This window comes from Amblyomma maculatum, chromosome 2 (genome assembly GCF_055883805.1).
Source record: "Amblyomma maculatum isolate TAMU_Amacu chromosome 2, ASM5588380v1, whole genome shotgun sequence".
NCBI classification, from domain to species: Eukaryota; Metazoa; Arthropoda; class Arachnida; order Ixodida; family Ixodidae; genus Amblyomma; species Amblyomma maculatum.
The window spans coordinates 39321027-39342718 of record NC_139345.1 but is presented as its reverse complement, the minus strand read 5'-3'; the positions used below and the strand labels follow the sequence as shown (position 1 = coordinate 39342718).

The 21692-nt window shown below is 40.4% G+C and overlaps 2 protein-coding genes across 12 annotated transcripts; one reads left to right on the top strand and one right to left on the bottom strand.

Annotated features, from left to right (window-relative positions):
- Positions 1-1400: 1400 nt before the first annotated feature.
- LOC146198441 (rhodanese domain-containing protein CG4456-like) lies at positions 1401-13251 on the bottom strand. Of its 7 annotated transcripts, none has more exons than XM_084593948.1 (7): positions 13134-13251; positions 11674-11779; positions 10311-10439; positions 7230-7277; positions 5267-5386; positions 4261-4423; positions 1401-2342 (listed from the first exon to the last, which is right to left on the bottom strand). In XM_084593948.1, exons 2-7 carry the CDS (start codon positions 11774-11776, stop codon positions 2276-2278), a joined length of 630 nt encoding a protein of 209 aa, XP_084450074.1. In that variant the 5' UTR covers positions 11777-11779; positions 13134-13251; the 3' UTR covers positions 1401-2275. The 7 variants fall into 7 exon arrangements, with proteins under 7 accessions (XP_084450074.1, XP_084450073.1, XP_084450071.1 ...); XM_084593947.1 differs by lacking the exon at positions 13134-13251 and adding an exon at positions 12685-12839; XM_084593945.1 differs by lacking the exon at positions 13134-13251 and adding an exon at positions 11870-12007.
- LOC146198440 (rhodanese domain-containing protein CG4456-like) lies at positions 13035-21368 on the top strand. 5 transcript variants are annotated; one of them, XM_084593956.1, is made up of 4 exons: positions 13035-13088; positions 14270-14428; positions 15630-15792; positions 21181-21368. In XM_084593956.1, exons 2-4 carry the CDS (start codon positions 14278-14280, stop codon positions 21278-21280), a joined length of 414 nt encoding a protein of 137 aa, XP_084450082.1. In that variant the 5' UTR covers positions 13035-13088; positions 14270-14277; the 3' UTR covers positions 21281-21368. The 5 variants fall into 5 exon arrangements, with proteins under 5 accessions (XP_084450082.1, XP_084450081.1, XP_084450079.1 ...); XM_084593955.1 differs by lacking the exon at positions 13035-13088 and adding an exon at positions 13282-13321; XM_084593953.1 differs by lacking the exon at positions 13035-13088 and adding an exon at positions 13282-13435.
- The last annotated feature ends 324 nt before the right edge of the window (positions 21369-21692 follow it).

The following is a 21692-nucleotide window of genomic DNA, read 5'->3' as shown; positions in this document are numbered from 1 at the left end:
AGCCCGGCTTGATGGAGCGCGAAAGGCCGCCAGCAACATATCGACTGGCAACTGTTCGCCAGTTTTTCGAGCGAGAAATCGCTCCATATCGGTTGGTTTTATACATATCTATGCAAAATATATATCACCTATGATGTCGATGGCTTAATAAATGAAACCCTCTTATACTAGTGTTTCGGCAGAACCCAGAAGGAAGTACCAATCGCCTTCTGCACGTACCTTACGCCCCGCGACAACAGGTGGCTTCCAGTAAGTGTGGCGGCGCGTGCTTTTTTGTCCCTGAGTGGCACTTTTGTTCTACAAGGCAGTGACATTAATGATGGCTTGTTCTGTTCGCGCTGCCGCAGGCACGAACAGTGAGGCACTAAACAAACGGTACAAGCAATGCCTAGGTGTTGTTGTTGTAGAGCGCTGTCAGGAAACAGGACCTGGACCAGTCAAATGTGGACTGAACGAAAGGTTTTATTTTTCTACCCCGAGTACACCGGCACGCGGCCCTTGTCCTTTCTTTTTCTGCCACCCTCCTTGTCCAGAGAGGGTTCTGCTACAGTCCCTGCCCCCCTAGCGAGGTGCAGAGCAAGGAGAGAGAGAAGTGTGTCGGGGTGGCAATGAATACGAGGAAGTGGCGAGATAGTCGCAGAAAGGCTAGCGAGAATGGAAGAAGAGACACCGTTGCGGAAATAATAAGCAAGCTTCAGTCGTTCCAAGATGACAGTATCATCCGAACTGTCAATATCTATGATATACGAGGTGGGTGCCAATCCAGAAACCAAAATGGGCCTAAGTAGCGCAGCTGAAGAGGGCGGCGGTGCGAGTCTTGTCGCACAAAAACATGGGTAGCACTGTTGAGGGCTGATGACATGTAAGTTCGACGAGTCGGTGCAGGGCGTGGCGGTTGTAATCGATGGCTGCGGAACACTGCAGAAAAAGCAGCATGTATTTGATGGGATAAGGAGGGGAGGGCGAAGGGTCCAAGAAGTCAGCAGGGAGGCGTAAGGAGGTTCCATAAACAAGCTCGACCGTAGAACAGTTGAGGTTTTGTTTTAAGGCAGAGCACGTGCCCAATAAGATGATAGGTAGGCACTAAACCTACTGCGTGGATGACTCACAGGCGGTGAGTGCCTCCTTGAGGTGCGTAGTGAAAACGACTGGCAGGGTGGCCATATTTAAACTTGTACACTCACCGTAGTCACGAACCTCATGCATTTTGGTTACGAGTGGGCAATGGTGATGAGGTGGCGGGAACACAACAGTCATATAGGTTTTGCGTACAGACTTAGAACAGTTTTGCTGAAAAAGGACGCTTCTGTTGCTGTAAAGCAATGAGCTCCAAGCTGCTCGAATTCCTGCAAGCACATACAATGTTCAGTGCAAGGGAATAATAATTAAGCAGACACATGTCATTCGTAATGCACAAGTGCAGTTTATTATTCTATAAACTCAAAATTATGACATGTAGATCATATAAAAGTGACCAAATTTAGAGTCACATTGAGGACAAATCGAAGTTTGGCCTCTATCAGTTGATTACGCCATGATGTAATGACAGTCTACTTTGGATTATTGGTAAGAAAAAACTTTCATTTTAAGAGAGTTATCGCGGCAATAAATGCATCTTCTGCTGCCAAATGATGCTCAACATAGCCAAAAAAGTGCGAGGAATTGAGTTTTACTGAGAACAAAGAGCTGTTATCAAAGAGTATTCAACCCAATCATAACTGCTAAGTTGACATGCGTGGTTGGTTGTCTGCTAGTTCAAAGGGGTTCTGTCAAACATATGTCCTGAATAACCTTAAAACAGCCTCTTTCTCAACACAACGTTGACACAAGATGAAGATTTTGTATGTAAAAATGTTCACCTTGCATGCTACGGAAACTAGAAGCTCGCCAACAGCAGGCTAACATTAGCATTTAGACATTTATAGAAGAGCTCTAAAAACAACAAGCACTTTAGTCAGCAAAAGAAGGCAATGAAATTAGATCTGACTTGTCCAAACAAAGTAAAATGGTCCACTGCTTGTCAAAGTTGTCAGTGCCATTTTAAAAATACGTAACTTGAACTGGGGTGCACACTGTGCTTAATTACAGAATTTTCTCTGGATGTGCTTCTTTGCCAGTGCCTCCTCTAACACGGATATCTGGCTGGTCTACTCTGTTGATCGCACACCTATAAAGCAGAACAGCAACATCAAATAACCTAAGAACTAGGATGTGTAGATAACCTTGCAAAGTTGCTTGGGAGGGTCAAAGCAAACTTTGCGGCGGGTGGTTCAAGTCAGCCCTTGATCACCTCTCCTCCACGCTCCTCCCAGTCACAAAAGCTGCCTCTGTAGAACCGGGCACTGCATTTGTCGCATGGAGAACAGGTGCATAAAAACCTACACAAAGACGATCCCCAAAAGTATAAACAAAGAAATTGATTGATCACTACAAAATCCAGAAGAAAGGGTTGAAATATGGTGTATCTGATTGAGGCAGGTTGCAATAGCAAATCACATGAGACAGTCATGAATTACCACTGCTAAACAATATACAGACGTTTAATGTGTACAATTTTGCCTCAGACTCCATTTTCTTTACTGCAGGCCAAGTCAAATTGTTCTAAAACCCCCATTTCAGAATTCTGTGCATGAGAGGCTACTTTTCTGCCAGCTCTGCTCTGATGTCAAGCAAAAAAAAGGTTCTTGTGAATAGCACAATAATCTCTTATAAATACCTTTCATGAAAAAACTCATAACAGTAAATCAAGAAAAAAGGTTTTACCCACATAATGAAAGAATTGCTAGAGGCATCACAAAACATCTGGTTCCACATTAACATTAACAGAGCAGACAGATCCCTTCCTGGACATTTCAAGTTCGTTCCAGCAGAAAATTATGTTCTGTACCTCTTTATAAAGCCTAAGATACAATGTCACAGAGGATGGATGAAACCAAAAATTGTTCATAGTGCAGGCAAATCTTCAGTGCTGCAGTTTGACACAGCATCTATGTCACCACTAAAATGTTTGCACAGAAAAATTGTGAAACCAGCTCTTCCACCACATCTATATTAAAATGTGGAAAAATATTGAAAGCTCAAGATCAATGGAAACAAATTTTTCAAGCAACTGTATGTACTATTCGTAAACCATTTTTGATTATCACTGTCTGATGCAAAATTTTTTTCTACATATGGCCTGGGCGTAATATGCCATATCATGATGCTTCACTGATTAGGGTATCCGACTACTAAACCAGGAAGCCAGGTTCTGATTTTGATCACAGCAGCCATGAAAGTTGCATTTTGATGTAGGAAAATGCAGAGTGCCCATGTAGTGTGCGATGTTAATCCACAGTAAAGAACCCAAGATGGTCGAAATTAACAATAGCCCTCCACGACGATGTCCCTCATAGCCTGATTTGTTTTGAGGCATTAAACCCCATAAACAAAATTATTATATCTGGGTCAAGCTGTTATAGTTCAATAAGTTCTGGATAATAGCCTAGCTGAAATTCTCTGCTACATGAATTATCACACTCTATGCCCTGCTGAGGACAACAAAGAGAGCTATGAAGCGGGACATGGTAGGTGTAGCGTTAAGAGATTGGAAGTGTGCAGAGTAGGTCAGAGAAATAACTCGAGTTAATGACATTCTAATAGAAGTCAAGAAGAAATGGGCATGAGCAGAGTATGTAGTGTGAAGAGAGGATAACAAATGGTCGCAAGGGTAACAAATTTGATTTCAAGGGAAGGAAAGCGTAGCAGAGGGAGACAGAAAGTTAGGTGGGCAGATGAGGTTAAGAAGTTCGCAGAGATCAAGTGAATGCAGCTAGCACAGGACCGGATTGGTTGGAGTATGAAGTAATATGGGAGAGGCCTTTGCCCTGCAGTGTGGGTATAATCTGGCTGCTACTGTTGATGATTATGATGCCCTTACATGAGATTCTGTTACAATGTAATTTTGTGCAAAGCATGAGCAGTGATTCAGGAGTAAGTAGACTATTCCAAAGTAACTTTCTTTTCAAATTGCACGTGCAAACACTGCTTGGCTTAAAGCACAATTAAGCACTACTATTGATTAATATGCACAGGTAAAGAGACTGAACTGGACCATATACCTGTACTTGCCCTACTTTCAGCTGGTCAGGTGCCCAATTTCACTATTTCTCTTCAGGTCAGTCAGGCAGACCAGTGTGTGACAACATGCACACTTGACCGCAACATAAGCCGGAGTCACCACTCACAATTAAAAGGTATACAAAACTCAAGTTGGCTTACGCATGGTAACCCTTGCTGTGAGCTGTCTGCATGGCACTTGTAGCCCGTACACCTTTTCGACACGAGAAGATGACATTAGGGTCATCAGGGGAAGGCTTCTCCCGACCATACTTTTCCTTGAACTTCTCTGGTGACATTTCCAATGCAGCACCAACGTCGTTTACTATGCACAGCGAAAAGGCAAGCAAATGCAGATTTAGAGAGCATTACAATCAAGCCAGTCTAACATAATTTGTTCACTAGCTTCAGAAAGCAACAACAACAATGTCCAAACCATTAAATGTATATATAGTCTTTGTCAAAAATATACAGCCCAAAGAGTTCATCTCTAAGCCCTGTAAAGAAGCTGCTGGATGCACTTCTGGAATAGTTATGCTTGAATAGGATAAGAATAAGATCTCTCATCATCTGTAAGTTTGTGAATGTTGAAGGTGTGCAATGAGCCTCATTACACGCTTAGAAGCAAACCCCCTGAGCTGTATATATTTTACGAAGGTTGTACGTAAATTTCCCCACTGAAAAGATGTAACTCATCAAATGAAGTGTGTAATTATATGATATCTGCAATGATAGCATTACAATGCAAGATGCTATCATTTTTTTACAACTGCAAGTTATTGCTTTATACTTGGAAAAGGCATTCCATAAAATGATGTGTTTAATTTCGAACCAGTGCCAGCCAGTTCCGTCCAACTGTCTACAATTTCCTAGCTGAACTTATTCCAGTACACTTAGAAGAGAATGTTGACTGCTTATATTTATTACATATTTATAAACAAGATGCAATGCATTACCCCAGGAACATTAATGCATTGATATCTACCTCTTAAATAAATTAAATATGTTGTCCTCCGTTTCTCCTTCAGATGTTTTACTTCACGACCAAGATTCAACAAATCAAAGGCCAAGTAACCTTTGTGCACTGAGATATTGCATTCTAGATATATGCACGAATGAAAAAGGCAAGAAGTACTAATGAAAACATGAAACGAATTTCACTACTCACGAGGGATGTTGACAGCACCTGGTATACGCCCGTCATTAACAAGTTCCTTGGGTTCTCTCACATCAACAAAGAAAGCTTTTCCCTTCTGAAGTAGATCCTTCACCTCTTCATAGTCACAACCTGTACAAGACTTGGGTGTTAAAAAACAAACACCTTTTTTTTAATTTACTTCCTTCCAGTAAAATCATTTCTTAACTTTTCTGTTTAGTCCCCTAATATGGTCAGCACTTCAAGCATGAGCCTAATTTCAGCAAAAGCACTAGAAAAAGCCCACTAGTATAGATGATCATAAAAGTGATTCAAGGTAAATAAACAAGCTTATCCCTTTTTGTTTCTGCAACAGTACTACCCAGCCATTTATTGGGTTTTTCCCTGCTTCCTACAATGCACAAAATTTCTCGCTATAATCGGGTGCAACTTAAGAACAGCGGCAGATGACCCTCAAAGGAGGTCCTTGAGCCAATGACATTGACCAATTTAAATGATGCCACAATTAATCAGATTAAGGGAATCCATGCTGTCAGATCATGGAAATTAACCACAATGCCATGAAAATTAGCCTTTGGGGATAATTTGCCATTTCTTCTTGAGTTGTATTTGACTACAGCAAAGCAATACTGATAGCCTCAGCCATTTGTTACAAGTAGCCACTTGAAGAATTGATAACCTGCAAGGCTAATAATGAGTTAGGTTACTAGTGGCGCTGCATGACGCATGACAGATGCATGCGTCATTGCAAGCAATGATAATAGCCATAAACTATACAGAAGTTCTACATTGTTTAAAAATACACGAAAAATACATGAAACAGTACTGCCAGTTTTACTATCATGCAATCATCTACGCTTGCCGTATTCTATTTTGACAACCCACCTGACACCAACCAAACGTCTATACTGAATGGACTCCTTTAAAAGCCCACAACAGATCAGACAACATGAAAATCTGGTTATTATATGAGAGAAGCACAACCCCTGTGAGATTCCATGGCAAAGCAGTATGCTGCATAACAAAAGAATAGACAACACAGAACAGCAGGTACCTTTCTGTCTAGATGTTTGTTTCAAGTATTTTACCTCCCTGCAATAGTGAAGTCTCAGGTAACAAGAAGTACAAAGTGAAGCAACTAATAAAATTTTAGTCCATTTTAGTGTTCTAATTTACAACACTTTAGATTCCAGCAGTAACGGAGTATGTTAAAGAGACAGTTCATTAAAACATTTCTTTTTTTATGTTTCTGACAAAAAAGTGCAAAAGGAATAATTTTCTTCTCGCAGTGACAACAATAAGAACAAAGTTACAGATGTAACAAAAACTTTCCCATGAATAACCCTCAACTATCACATCATCTTCAGTCCTATGTTACAGTTACTGCAGTAAAAAAAATGTAATCAGAGGACTTAATAAAATTACTAGAAACCTTGCCAAGAAGTGAACATTCAGGATGCATTAAAATCTGCCAAGGCATATAGCACTTATTGTACTAATGCCTAAAATTAAAGTAGAAATGCAATCAATTTTGTCAAATATCCAGAACAAAAAAAATTGCGCTATTGCAGGCCATTTCTTTGAACTAAAGTACTCAGAAATATTACTCTATGTGGTTCAGCAGAGTGACAAATTAATAAGACTTTACCTCCATCAGCCATTGTGGAAGACTGCTCCTGAGGTTCTCGTGGCAAAGTGGCTCAGATGGAAACGCTAAGCCACTATATAGCAGAGCCCTTCTCCACTTCTCCTTCACAATGTTCCTTCTACCAATAATTGCTTTGCAAACAAACCTTCAGTGAGCTGCTCAACTGAACCAAAGTTAGCATGGCTAATGACCCGGAATAACATACGCTCTCATTAGTCCACTAGCACCGCCCCTTCGAGGACACTAATGATGCAAACTGTCCCCCTAGCAACTGTATAATGGTTCTACTTTTCACCGATGACAAAGCATGGAGCTCTAAAAACTCACTCAGGGTCTCCAATGAGGCAGTGTCTTCACTCTGGTCTGTACTATAGGCTGATCAAAGAAAAACAGTGTTATTGTAATAATCTTTCCCTATGGAACACTGTTAGTAAAAACACAGACTCTACACTGTGCAAGCAAGTTGTGTCAACAAAATGTCTCGCATTTAAAGACTCACTCTAAAGATGCATGCTTTGAGTTAATTGATTAACTGATGAACCTTATGTGCCAAAAGACGACTGTAGGCTATAAGGCACACTGCAGACAAGTCCTCTGGATTAATTTTAACCATTTAATGTTCTTTGATGTGTAACTGAAACCTCAGTACTTAAGCACTTTTGCAATACACCTAATACACCTTCAATGAAATGCAGCTTTATGGTTAGCATTGAACTTGTAAGGTTGTACTCAGCAATACAGCACAGGTACTAGGCTTTGCAGCAAGATTTTCAAGCATGGGCAGATTTATAAGGGGATGGGGATAGCTCCCTCTAAAGTGTGAAAATTTACATAGGAAAATCATACTGCACCCCCCCCCCCCCCCTTCTTTTTCAACAGACAGTCCAAGAAATAAGTACTAGTTCAAATGGGACAACACCTTTCCTCCAGCTGCTTCCCCCAAGAGTGCTCCTAAATCCACCCCTGCCTGCAAGCTTCATAACCTTGGAAATGATGCCTAGTGAATCACATATAATAAAGGCTACAAATGTAACTAGCTTTAATTAATGCTTTCAGAAACACGTCACCCCATTGTTATGCAATACTGCAAAAACTACATTTTCAAACATATATTTGAATGCAAAGTCTGAGCGTAAGCTGGCAACGATTCAAAACACCAGTCAAAAGATCACTCACTACAAAAACTAATTCTACTGGCAAAGTGACCTAAACCTTCAATAATTCTGCTCTGTAAAATCAGAAGGTGTTGCAGTGATTTCGAACCACTATATTGATCAAATAGATATACCTCAATACATGTTGGTAGCATTATCATTCCCAGGCATTCAGAATTCCCTCATTCACTCATTTTAATCAGAGTAATCATAATTTCTTAGGAAACTGAAACGGAGCAGTAATTAAATGTAAGAAGTTCAAACTTTTCTTCATTACTCCCACTGCTTGGGCATCGTGGGTACGAACTTTGTGGGGGAGTGCCACCCTTAAGGATATGATGCAACAGTAATTCTAGCTCCCATCCGCAGCTCCCCTTGATAATTCTCGTTCACAATCCCGCACTTTGCAGCTCGCGCTTAAACACTAATCTTTTAATCTGTGCCTCTATATCTCACACATACTCATTAGCATACAGTCGTACACAGCATCATGTGAAGGACCACCTGACGTAAAGCCCCGCTTAACCAAGCTGTACGAACATGCCTGTGCGACCCATGGGTAGCATGTCTAACTTGGAATGCAAGGGTCCTGGAAGGTTTGATTCTTTCACCCTTCTATCTGAAATGGGAAACCCAACTTGGCAGCTCCTGCCAAGTCAGCCATGTCACGTCGTCAAGAGAAGCCACAAAACACTACGACCAGTCACTGCTCGCCTGCGTCAGCTGCCAGCTACCACCTGCCAGAGCAATGCCCGTCATTTTTCACTCATAACACCGACAATGCTGATGCCATATGTTCCAGAGAGCGAGGCTTTTAACACTCACAATAAAACAAAAGCAATGCAAATAAGGATTGCATACACGTCTCCCACTTGAGCTCATTCATTTGAGTTCTAGGTAGTGAAATTGTCAGTCAACCTGTAGACCAGTTAATCAATGCAGTGTATTGTAATTTTTTGCTAATTCCTTACTTTGTTGCACACAATGCATATATCAGGATCATTACCTGCACACCTGTTCAGTTCCTCAAGATATTCTGCTGCTGTAACACACATAAATCTTGATACACGTTACACCAGTGCAGAGCAATGAGGCAATATGCCCAGACTTTCTCCACAGGGTCAATTCACACATCTCTATTCAGTAGCATTTAAAGGCTTGGTAATAGAGAGATGTATACGCTCTTATTGTTGGCTGCGTTTTGCTTAACATTAGTCCAGAAATTTTAAATGCACTCTGAAGGGACAATTTCATAAATTTTTGAGATAATAAAAAGTCATTTTAAGATAATTACATTGTTTATAACATTTTCTTGTCGTACGGAATGAGTTACATAGACCAAACCGGCATGAGTCTGAACATGAGGTTAAAGGAACACTGTATATAGTTAGGATTACTAACCCTGGAAACCTTGCACCCCGTTGTGGAAAACACAAATGTGCACCAAAATTTGAAGGAAATACCATCTTAGGCTATTCACAAGAAAGAGAAATAATAAAAGCGTTTCAGATATGGGAAGTTGGAGATGAGCTTCAGTTATGCTACCTAGTGATGAGATAAAACTAATAAAGGAGCGTATGTGCATAGGTTGCGAGATTTCTTTTATCAGAGGATGCGCCTGGACTGTTTTAAATGTAACCCTGTCATGTCTTGTGTACGTTAGTTACCCTGCTTCCTTGTACGTCTGGTTATAGCATAGCACATAGTTTTCTAAAAACGTTCAACCAACTAGCTCCCATCCCTGATTTGCTTATAAAAAAAGTCATGCAGTCTGGTTTCTCTAAAAACAAAATGGTTAAATTGTACATAATTTGGCACAAAACAAAATTGAGTAGTTATTTAATTTTATTGATAAAACATTTAAAACTCGTAAACTGGTGCAGGGACCTACGGCACTGAATCATAGTGCGAACAAATGTGAACATAATGCCTATCAGACCATAAAAGTTATTTCCAGTTTTTATACAAACACAACACAGACACCAGGGCTGCTAAAGATTTTAGCCTATGGGCTTGCATAGCACATGAATTTATATGGGCTGCTACAACACTGTATGAACATTATGTAGTTTTCACACCCTGCCAGCCCACAAGGAGCAATATACCTATGACTGTATTTTTTTTTAAATTAAGGTCAGGCAAACAGGGAAATGTTTTCGATTTCTAACTTGACCAAACACAGGGAAAAATACTAATCAGACACACACAGTGGCCACATTTTCTCACTGAAAGTGTTAGCCTACATCACACAGACCTTTTGTTGGTTGAAGTGATATGCTCCTTTGTCCAGCACTGCTGAGTAGCATACTCTTCGTAATGCTTGTTTTAAAGGATTGCATCAAACATATGCTGCTTACAGATCTTGAACGGAGGCACATGCATGCTGAAAATAACATTCGAGCAAAGCGTGCAGATGTCGATTTCAGGGATTATGAACATATTGCAACATATCTATGGCTTCTAAGGTGCTTTTATACTGAGGTTAAACTTTCATGTTACATAGCATGTTCAGTTAACTAGAGCAATATCATAACGTAAAACATGTGCACCTGTGTTAGCACATTGTCAATAAGACGACCTTACTAATAACATGAAGCCACATTCACACAAGTATGGTTTTGAAAAGCAAATACTGGCAAGCTAAGTTTCCAGCTATACCCTTGAACAGAAGGATGAGATACCTGTTGTAAACTAGGCTTTAAGCCATGTCCTTGAAGAGGACAATAGAGTACTTGCAAGCACAGTTCTTTACCATAGTTGTGTTAACCAGTTCTTTTGCAATGTAGCTAGCATATTTGTTGCTCATTAAAAAAAGTTACCTCATCATATCATTAATAATTCTGCCCTCTATTCCAGGATTTCAATGAAATGTGTAGCTAAATGCATCACTTCATGACAGCTTCAGAGTCCAGTAAGTTACTTTGTAACAGCCTGATTAATGACAATATGATTTACATTAAAGCTATCTTGGGATTCAAAACTTAAGTAACAATGTAACATGCACAGCACAGCATGAGATACCTCAGCCATGACTGTTGTATCAGTATGGCTTGTACTGCATCAGTGAAAATGATGTGATACAATCAGACATGCTGCTTATTGATGGAAAGAGAAGAGCCTAATCAAAAGTGACCTTCATGAAAGACAGTGAAAGAAGAGCACAGTAACAATTAAGAGGGTGACAATGTTTAGAACAAAACACTAGGCATAGACAGTTTCATACAGCAGGTTCAAGTACGTTATTCGCAGAGAATTGACAAGAATAGCAGAGTTGGCCAAATATGGCCCACAAAGGATACTCCGTGGTCTTCTAAACTGCCACCACTATTTGCACAAGCAGAAATGACTATGTAGCCATACCATAAATGGTTGGCAACTAAAAGCCTTTCTGGTTTAGAGAAATGAGGAGGGTCAGAATTCCTAGTTCCCACTAATGAATAAGACAACTTGGCATATGCAACCTTAAGTTTAAATATCAATACATGGGTCAAAATAAAGCTCTTCCATTTTAAAGAAGAATGCTACTCTCGCAGTTCATTTTTGCTCCCCAAATGCTGTATTCTATGCACTGAAGCAGCAAAGCGAAGCAGCAAAGCAGCAACAGCAAAGAACATTACCCTGCTTCTGGTGGTAGGCAAGGCTTTTGAGAATTGTCCCATAAGTTTGGAATCCCTGGGAAGTTCTAACAATCAGTGTGCCCTGCAGCTGGCACAGTGCCATAACCTACAGTGGCAACAACCGCAAAAGAAAGAATAAAAAGTTGTACATCAAGCCAATGATTATATGCATGAACACAATGTTACATGTACGCACAAATAAGTGTCTCAAGCCTTCCCGCCCATATATTCTCAGCGAGCCCCCAGTCATATTTGAATTGCAGTACGTCTCATCCAGCAAGAGGACAAGGGAACTTTGGATACAATCCACGATGCGCATTGCAATATTTTACATAGCTACATACTAAATACATGTATAATTGAGGAGCTGTGCATGTTCTCAGTGCTTTTTACTAGCAGGAACCTGCATCCACCAGAAAAAAAAAAAAAAAAAAAAGTGGAATATTTCTGTGATGTGCGTGCAGGTCAAAAATGTGTAAACAATTCGAGTGCCTGCACGCGTGCAAATTTCAAAATAAATATGCACGTTGCAAAACTGTGCTACGGCTACAATCATCTCTTCTAAGCAACTCTAAGAAAATGTTGCCAGCTGAAAAAAGAAAAGGCGGGCGGGAAGTGAGAGAAAACTGTTCTTTCACTGTTACACATGAACATAAAAATGATTTTTTGTTGTTGTTTTTTTGCCGCGGTTGCTAAAAACCGCTGAATTACCGCCACTACAGCAGAGCCGGAAGTAGCACCCGGCAACTGCGGATTGGCAATGGCCTACCAAAACAATTGCTCTCCCGCGAGACCTGACTATAGAGATTTGAAACTAAATGCGCGTGAATCTCTTCAATTAATGCCCAGTTTGCCGTAAACTAGGCGGGAAAGCACGTGCCAGCTAGGCTGCCGTTACGCTACTACCATCGAGGGTCACCACAGTTTTCATTGGAGGTTATTATGCTCAGTGTGCGTGTTGTCACAGGAGGAGGTTTTCCACTCCACAGAAGTAAACGAAACCGTTCTAACCGTGCGTTCTTGTTCTGCCTACCACGTCGTGCGGTTGTTCAACTTTCGTTCAACTTGTTTCAAACAGCTGAAGCTGGCTGATGCCAGCTTACAGTGGCTAGCCACTGTAGCCAGCTGAGCAGATGAAGATGGTGATGACGATGGATCTGAGGCTAAGGTCATTTCCCCTAATCTTGCTCTATTCTAACCGAGCAAGCAGCAAATTAAAAGAAACATGAAACTACAGTCAAAAGACAACTTTCTTTTATGAGAATAAAAATAGTCGAGCTGGGGTAGACACCCTAGCTGGGGCTCTTTCTGTTCAAGGTAACAAAATCTGACAGAAAATAAAATTGTTTTGACGGCCAAAGTGAACCTGACCTAAAGCGCCTAAAGCCTGGAGGAAGGAAAAACACCTAAAGCCGGTAAAGCAGTAAAACATAGCAAAACGTAAAACCGCTTCAACTCACCGTTAGATTGCACTAGCAATATGGCAGTTTAAAAGTTTTGCGTGTAGCAGTGCAGCCGCGAAATGTGCGAGTGTGCAGCAACGTTTTGCGTGCACTCAGTCGTCATTGTCGTCATGACAACGCCAACAGCGGCGTTCGTCGCTCTCTAACGAGTGCTGCGTCTATTCAAGAACCCACTGATAACTGCAGTACGTTTTGAGAGAATGATAGAAGTTTTCTTCGAATCGATATGCGCAAATATCTTGTGAGTGCGGCCTGTGGCCGGACTGCACTGTAAGCTGCTCGGCCAAGGTCGAGGTCGCGTAAGTATGCGTCTGTGCATGAAAACTCGTACTCTTTTACCTGGGTTTGGGTTCTCTACACTCGGGAAGACCGCTTACTGTTAAGAGACGTAGGTGGCTTTTTAAATTGCTCTTCCGGTCATTCCGGTTTCTGGGTGGAGAATCGCGCGCTGAGTGTCAACAGGAAAGCGATGCAGAAAAAGACGACGACTACGCATTTGTAGCCCATTCGTTACTTCTAAAGCGTGCTGCGAACACCAAGATTGACATGCGCTACGCAGCTGCGTTTCTCGTTTGTGCTGTGTTTCTCTTTTTTGGGCCTTCAGATGGCACGCAGCGAATAATTAAAAGGCCGCACAGAATTCCGAGGTCCAAGCACTCAGGTGAGACGTACGTTTTCAGGAGCAGCAGTACACCAGTGTCCGTGTTGCAGACTGCATCATTGCCACTTTCTGAAAGTGCTTTAATGCAAGCGGTGATGCTGTCCGCTGACCTCCGCTGACCGCATTGAAAAGCCGCGCAGAATCCCACGAGGTGCAGTAAAAGCATTCACGTAACTTGGATTCAGGTGGCGATATTGATTTGTTACCTCTTTTTCACAAGTTTTCATACTTTTGTATCAAGGAGCAGAATGACTGATATCGATTTTGTTGAAATGGTGTGTTGTGCTGCGGATATTCGAATTATTCAATTATAATTGACGCATGATGATACAGTGCTAGCCAGTAGAACTCCCACCTTATTTTGTTTCATGCTAAAGGTTGCCTGTTAATTTCATTGTGCTGTTATTTCCCTCCATTTTTCTTTTGCTGCATGTGTGTAAAAATTGCTTAAGAAAGCTGTCCATTTTTTTAGGACCCAAGATGACTGAAGTAAAGGCAAAGTTTCCGGAAGTGAAATTTGAACAAGTCAAGGCTGTTTTAAAAGACAAGAACCGTGGGGTTGTGGTTGATGTTCGTGAGCCAAAGGAGCTTGCTGAAGATGGCAGAATTCCAGGATCAGTCAACATTCCATGCAAGTGAACATATTCTTTTCTTGTAACTGGCTCTTAGTAAGGGTCTAACTGCTTGTGAATGTTGCTACTATAAAGACATTCCGCTGGCAGAAAATGGTCTTAAAGGAAACGTTTGGACACTAGTTTAAAATAAGACTGGAGCTGCATGTGAGGTCATATAAGATTGTTGATAAAAATACCTTTGCTCCTTTGCAAGGTAGTGGGCACCAGTGTGCTTTCACTCAGACAAATCATGTTTTCTTATCTTGAACACAGAAGGCATGGTTGTAGTTTGAGTGGAAAAGCGGGATTTGTTTGCTTATGTCCGCACTTGTACGTATTTTGTTCAGGAGATGCCATGAGTGCCAGTCCAGCTTTTCAATTTTATCATCGCCGCACTTGATTTTTGCTTACTGATTGATGCCAGTGCTCACTTATACTTAGGTGATGCAAAACAAAAAAAAAAAAAAAATAATTTCATGGCATGACTATCTTTCTGTCATTGCTTCTGAAGGTTGCCTGCTCTGCATATTTTGACTAAATGTTCTACTGTTCAGATTCTTCTATAATATTTCTGTTCACATTTAGTTCTAGATAAAACACCCTTACTGCACTGCAGTTGTTGCTGAAATTCGCAAGCACTGCTGTAATCAGGCCATCAGTTTTTGTTCTTCAATTTTTTCTTTTTTTATGACTTGTTCATTGATGTCCTAGAAAGTGATGTGGATTGCATGTTGTAGGAGGTAAACCTCTTCCTTTCGCATATATGTGCCATGTTTTTGTCATGGGTCAATTCTGATTAGAAATTAATTTTTTATGTGGTAGCTAATATGACCTTATTTGTATAAATAGGGCACAGATAAGCTGCCTTGTTATGGTGTTTTGAAAAAGAGTTGTGATGGAATGACTGTTTACATATGTTCCCCTCGTGGTCTGTTGTACCACGCCAAATCAGTCCTCACATCCAGCTGTCAATGCTTGTACGGGTGAAAATTGTCAAGTTTCATTTATTGAAGTGTTGTAAGGATAATACTATAATTATAGTCAGTATCATATATTCCATGTGTTCTGCTGTATTTTCCAGACTTGAAGAATACAAGCTTTCTATTGTTTAAATATATACACAATGTGTTAGTGTGTGATTTGAAGGATAATTTTGGACACCTATTTTCTGCCATGAACGAAATTCGTTGTCTAATAACTTATGCCTCCCTGTTACAGTGGCAGATGTGAAGGCAGCATTTGCAAAGAAACCTGACGACTTCAAACGTCTTTACAACGCTAACAAGCCTGACCCTGCCAAGGATGTCATCTTTAGCTGTCGCTCTGGTCGCCGAGCCCTGATGGCAGCAGAAAAGCTACAGGAGCTGGGAACCTACCATAGGTGAGAGTGAGATTACTTTTCGTCTATGAAAGCACGCACATGAGCCTAACTTTGGACATGGCACAACTTGGTTCCTTTCCCCTAACTTGTTGCACAGGTTTTATGAACACTTCACATACAGCGTGCTATCATTGAAACTAATGAGTATCGATTAAAATGCATTCTGCTTGTAGAGTTATGCAGACTGTATACTTCTGCACCACGTCTTCATCTGTGCTAGCCATCTTGTTTGGTTCTATAGTGACACATGGTTCTCAAAACTAGAGTGTTTGTTTGCATGTTGTTTCCACCTGCTTTGCCTTAACACAGATTTTGGTAACTTTCATCTCTCACTACAAAAAGTGCCTGTGTGATGTGTACTTCACAGCTTTTCATGTATTTATTAGGTTTTTCAAGTAGACCTTTGTGCGGACTTAGTTGGTGCATGTTACAAAAAGAAGCAGCAGCAATGCAAAAAAAAAAAAATGCTAGAGGGTGATACAGTCGAGCGTTTGTGTCACTCTGTTGCATTTGTTTGTGTTGGCACATCTTTTTGTATTAATATTAAGTTTTTGTGCTGATGATTACGACACTTGCTAACATGAAATTTGAGCGCGGCTCTTTATACGGATTTTGATTTTGCGCTATATTGAGGCAAACAATTTTAGAGAGTCATGTAGGTGTGTATAGCTACAGAGCACACTTTAATTTGCACACATACTCGTTCTTGAAATTAGACACCTTTTCCAGTCCTTGATTGTGATAAAGGAAGCATTGTCATTGGAGACATGAAGGGAGATACCTTCTATTTGTTGCACCAATGGCTGGTTCTGAAAGAGGAGGTCTATACAAGTGTTTTACGAGGTTTTCACAGCAGTGGGAGGAGTTACAAGGGAGAGGAACAGGATTTTTTATCACATAAGTGCTGTGAAATTCTTGTTTGTCTTTAAATTTGGATTGAAGTCCCCCATTACTAACATTGGTGTGGATCTGTGGGCAGTATATATGTGATGCAGGAAATGTACAACATCTTTGGCGAGTGTAGTAGGCGAGAAGTAGACAGCCACTACTAGCAAGCTGGCATCCAAGCTTGCAGCGCATAGTCCACCAGCTCCATTGGAAGTACCAAACAGCTTGATGGCGACTGCAGGCAGGCCCTTATGCAGGTATATGGCCACTCCTGCTGGTCTGCAGCAGAGTCTGCAAGCGCCGCAGCAGTTCTAGTAGCCTATAATTTCGAGGGGCCCCTAGCGTGTTATATTCAAGTCAGGTTCGAGCTTCCATTAGTCTCCAGTGAATCAAATTATACTGCTTTCTAGCCTGATATTTCTTCAGCAGTGGCAAGATCCAGTAATATATATATATTTGCTTTTGTTCATGCTGCCCTTGGACCAAATTTTAGTGTTCTTACATGAAAGAATGTATGGATGTGCATAGCAAATCTGTTGCATGATATGTGGTGTCACTATGTGCACACACAGATGTCACAGTACAAATAGATAATCAGAGACAAAGCTATGCAAGATCAAGTACAGCCCCCTTCAAAAGTATACAGTATCAGGGGTTTGCTTATCAACTGTTTAGCAGGGCTCCCTAGCAAAGCTTAGCAAGATTGAGGACATGAGATTCTTCTGCTTTGTAGAGATTGTGTTCAGTGAGAATGCAAAGTAAGGCACACTGCAGAACGCTGAAGCAAACCCCTTTCTCTTTGTGCTTTCTGCAGGGGCAGTGCATAATGGGCCAAATTAGGCTGAGCTGGACTAGTTTTGTAAAATATATTTCGGTGCAATAGTACATGCCATCAATTTCTCATAACCAGTTCCAGCTCTGATAGTACATTCAGCTTGCATCGAAGATGTGGTGCTGGCATGTCAGTGGCATCCTTGGTCATGTGAAACCCTTGTAATAATTTTTAAATTTTGGCAGATGTTACAAAATTGTAATTTGTGTGGTGTTGTTGGTACCTGCCTTGCGTGTGCAAAAGTATGCTTATTTCACACTTACCTGCTTACTTAGTTGTGCATAATTAACCTTCATACTTAGATGGTTCATAAATGCATAGTTTCTATTAGAAATTTGTGCATTGTCAGAAATCTCCCAGTTCTTTCATCATCCTTCAGAGTGAAGTGGTAGGGACAGATGTGCTACCCTCTTCTCTTTCTAGTCTCTAAATGCAAAAAAAAAAAAAAAAAAATAAAAAAAAAAATAAAATAAAATATATTGCATACACACTTGAGACGGCTTACGTTTATAAATGCAAAAGCTATATATTCCCGCGGGTTAAATGTTTTTGATCGAGATTGTCATCTTCACTTATCATCATCATACTTTTTTTCTGGTGGCGTTGTATTCGGTGTGTTTTGTATATTCCACATAGATTGCCATGCTTCACAAAATGTCTGGGAGCCGTATTTACCGTAACTTCAGTTTGAAAGCATGCAACTGGATGTACACAAGTCATTGGTTCAAATTCTTGTCTCTCACGAGCTAGCCTTCAACTTGACTAGTACATGTATGCTATATGCTACGAGAAATCGCATGACACACCCGGTATGCTCTGTGACAAACGATTCCATCAAAATTTCAATACAGGAATCAGGAAAAGTGGTGCCACGTGGAGTTTGGCCATTGGCGAGCGTACATAGACAAACAATATGTATAGTCTTGTCTGAAGTAACGACGGCCTCAATCACTGATACGTCTAGATGCATGCAAGTGATGCATCGTAGATGCTTGGCTTGCTTTGTGCGTCATACGGCCACTTGATGATGTGATTCATTTTTCTTGAATGGCCATAACAAAAATGTTGGCTTTGTTCATGAAGGTAGTCAGTGTAACCAGCATGACCATGATGCACAAGCAGTTAGGTGTTCATTTGTATGTTTTCTTGTGTCGGTAGCACTGACAAGAAGTTGATATTTCTTTTTTTTCTTTCAACACCAAATAAAACTTAAACTTCTAAGGTTAATCTGTAAGTTATACAACATCAGAAACAGAACATTGTATCATATCTGATTAACATGCTGATTGAAAAATGCTCACCAAATGAGATAGAGAAGTTATATGTAGTATACTTTGTTACTGGTGTCATGATTTTGCAGCTTTGGGTTCACTTTTTGGTTTGCCGATTCTGCTGCGATGCATTTTCTATCGTTTTCATTTGTCAGTGTTTTCAACATGTGCTCTTCATAAGTAAATGGGGCTCGAGATTGAAAAAAGCTTGTTCGAAGTTTTTATGGCTTATTTAGTGCAACCATAGTCTGCTACTATAAACTCAAGGATCATGCCATAGGGAATCGGTCATGTATGACCGGTGATTTTTAATGCCCTGCCAAACACAAATTTCTGGGTGATGAAATATGTAGCCGCATTTAGGCAGATATTATGACAACTGCACTTTGTTTCCATATAGTTCACTTTTATTTAGGCGGGCGGCAACATACAAGAAATAGTATATTCAGAACGAAGTGGTCTTAAATGTCAACAAAAACAAGGTCATGCTCGTGCCAGGATGAGATATGAATTTAATAGCTTTCATGTGACTCCACTGTTTCTATTACACATTTATTTTGATGACAGCAGTAGTAAATAGTCTAAAACCAACTTTGGAAGCTTCAGTTTCAGCTTTGATTATGAATCAGGCAAATATCATCCTGGAACTTTAACTAGGGGCCCAATGAAAGTGCGCTTTCAACTTCAGCTTGCTCTTGAGTAGTTCCGCGTCTCCACTCTCCATATCTACTACCTTATTTCTATTTGCTAGGGTGTCGGCAACCTGTGCTAGAATTTCAGCACACAGGGATGTGAGGCAGCTCCTCCAGAACGTCAACAAGTGTAAAGTGCTTTTGAGCAGCATCAAGTGGTTTTTGAGCACCTAGCTTTCAGAGAACAGCTTCTAGAATAGGTTTTCAATTTTGAAGGCAAGCTAGATCACACTCCACCAGTGCCTACAAAACTTGCCGATCAAAACCATGAACGGTTTGAAAACCGAAAAAAAAAAAAGGAAGGTGTACTATCAGCACAGGAAAACAAAGATGAAAATGATGGCCCGCCTTCAGAATGCACTTCACCGCATAACATATTTGTTCCTTGCTAATTTGGCTTCATTACATTTTGTTAGTGCAGTTGGGAGAATGAATACGTGTGACTCCCATTAACCGCTGTGGGAGCTGAATGGTGACCACTGCTGCTGAACAACACTGAAAAAAGAAATCCGCAGATATGCGCACCAAATTTTTACCACTAATAAAAAATAAATGAGAATGCAGTATTTCTTCTGCATCCTGAAATATCGTATTGTGATGTTTTAGTATTCAAGCCTTTTTTTTTAACTTTCTCGGGGTTTTTTAAGCAAGTTCTGAGAGTGACATTTTAATGTTACTTATAAAGGTAAACAAAAATTCTGTATATATTCGAAAGGCCACCTAAATAACTACATTTTGGTGTATATTACTGCAGACTCATGCCAATATTTTATTTAATAAAATTTTGTTTCCAAGTCACCTGTTTTGCTTGGTCCTTAAAGGCTTAACATCAAAGAACAAAAATTGCAAATGCATAACCCATAGTTTTAAAAGTAAGAAAGGAGGCATTATGCTGCCTTTTGTATGTTGTGAAATTTTTTATTGCTTTTCTTAAGTATACATGATTTTTTTTATATTTCTTAAATTTTTCCTTAGAAGTATGTATAGAGCATAAGTATTACTCTTGCATTTAGAAGGGCATTTAAATAGCTACATTTTGATATGTTATACTACAGTTGGTTAAAGTCTGCATATTAAACATACTTCAGCTTCTATCCGCCGCGATGGTTTCTTACTTAGGTGCTCGGCTACTGAGTTGGAGTGCCCAGCTTCGAACCTGGCCTTGGAGGCCATGTTTCGATGGAGCCAAAGTACAAAACGTGTCAGTGTGCTATGTGATTTCAGCACATGTTAAAGATCTCCTGGTGGTTGAAATTAATCCAGAGCCCTCCACTATGGCTTCCCTCACGGCTGAGGTACTTTGGGACATTAAATCCCCACTACCATATCTTTCAGCTTCTATAAGTGTCACAAAAGAAGCATGTACCTTCAGCAGATGGGTGCTAGCAGTCGACGGTGGCATCTGTCCTCTTGAATGTGTTCTTCCTTTCATGCTATTTTTAGAAGTCGAAGTGCACCAACTAGTTCAATCAAACCTTCTGCAGTTGTATATACCTTGGATTGCAGGCTTTCAATTTTGGGACAAAAAATTATTGTTGCTTATCTTTTGCCAGTCACTTGAACAGAAGCGAGCAAAATGATTGTTTTACAGACCATGAAACAGTCAGGCGAACATTACAAAGCTCAGGATGTATTTGTTTTTTTTTTTGAATGTGCACTTCTAACATATGTTCACTTTCTCTCTCTTCCTTTTCATTTCTAACAGCATCAAAGTGTACCCTGGAAGTTTTCAGGACTGGGTTTTACAGGGTGGAGATTTCATTCAGGAACCCCTGCCCAATGCTCCTACAGAGGACCAGGCTTGAAAAGAGTGTGAAGACAAGTGAGGCACAGAGTTACTGTGTTGTCAGAAGTTTGGGCATATTAATAAATGCTTTTGGTAGCAAACCAAGATTACTTTTGTTGTTTTAGTGTTTTCTGTTGCAAGGGTCTTGCCGAAATATTTTCTTAAATTAACGTAGTGACAATTCCTTGCTTTGTAGTGCATGAGGCATTAAGAAATCTATTCACATGAGCGTTTAGCCACTCTTGAGTGGTCTTGACTAGTGGAGTTTCTACTGTACTGTAAATGTACTTTCCAAGCAAAACTGCAAGGTGCTCAGGGTGCTCATGTCTCTGCACGTTAAACCCTGATACTGAAATCAGTCCTCCATTATGGTGTAGCTTCAAAGTGTCCCACATACCATAAAATTTTAGATGTATAAGAGATATGCATTA

Coding starts and splice junctions, on each gene's coding strand:
- LOC146198441 (XM_084593945.1), bottom strand. CDS start 11,992: ATGCGCATCGTGGATTGTATCCAAAGTTCCCTTGTCCTCTTGCTGGAT. Junction 7,278..10,310: donor ATCACTTCAACCAACAAAAG/GTCTGTGTGATG, acceptor TTCTTTGATCAG/CCTATAGTACAGACCAGAGT. Junction 2,343..4,260: donor CACAGCAAGGGTTACCATGC/GTAAGCCAACTT, acceptor CGACAAATGCAG/TGCCCGGTTCTACAGAGGCA.
- LOC146198440 (XM_084593952.1), top strand. CDS start 13,683: ATGCGCTACGCAGCTGCGTTTCTCGTTTGTGCTGTGTTTCTCTTTTTT. Junction 13,798..14,269: donor TCCGAGGTCCAAGCACTCAG/GTGAGACGTACG, acceptor CCATTTTTTTAG/GACCCAAGATGACTGAAGTA. Junction 15,793..21,180: donor GAGCTGGGAACCTACCATAG/GTGAGAGTGAGA, acceptor CATTTCTAACAG/CATCAAAGTGTACCCTGGAA.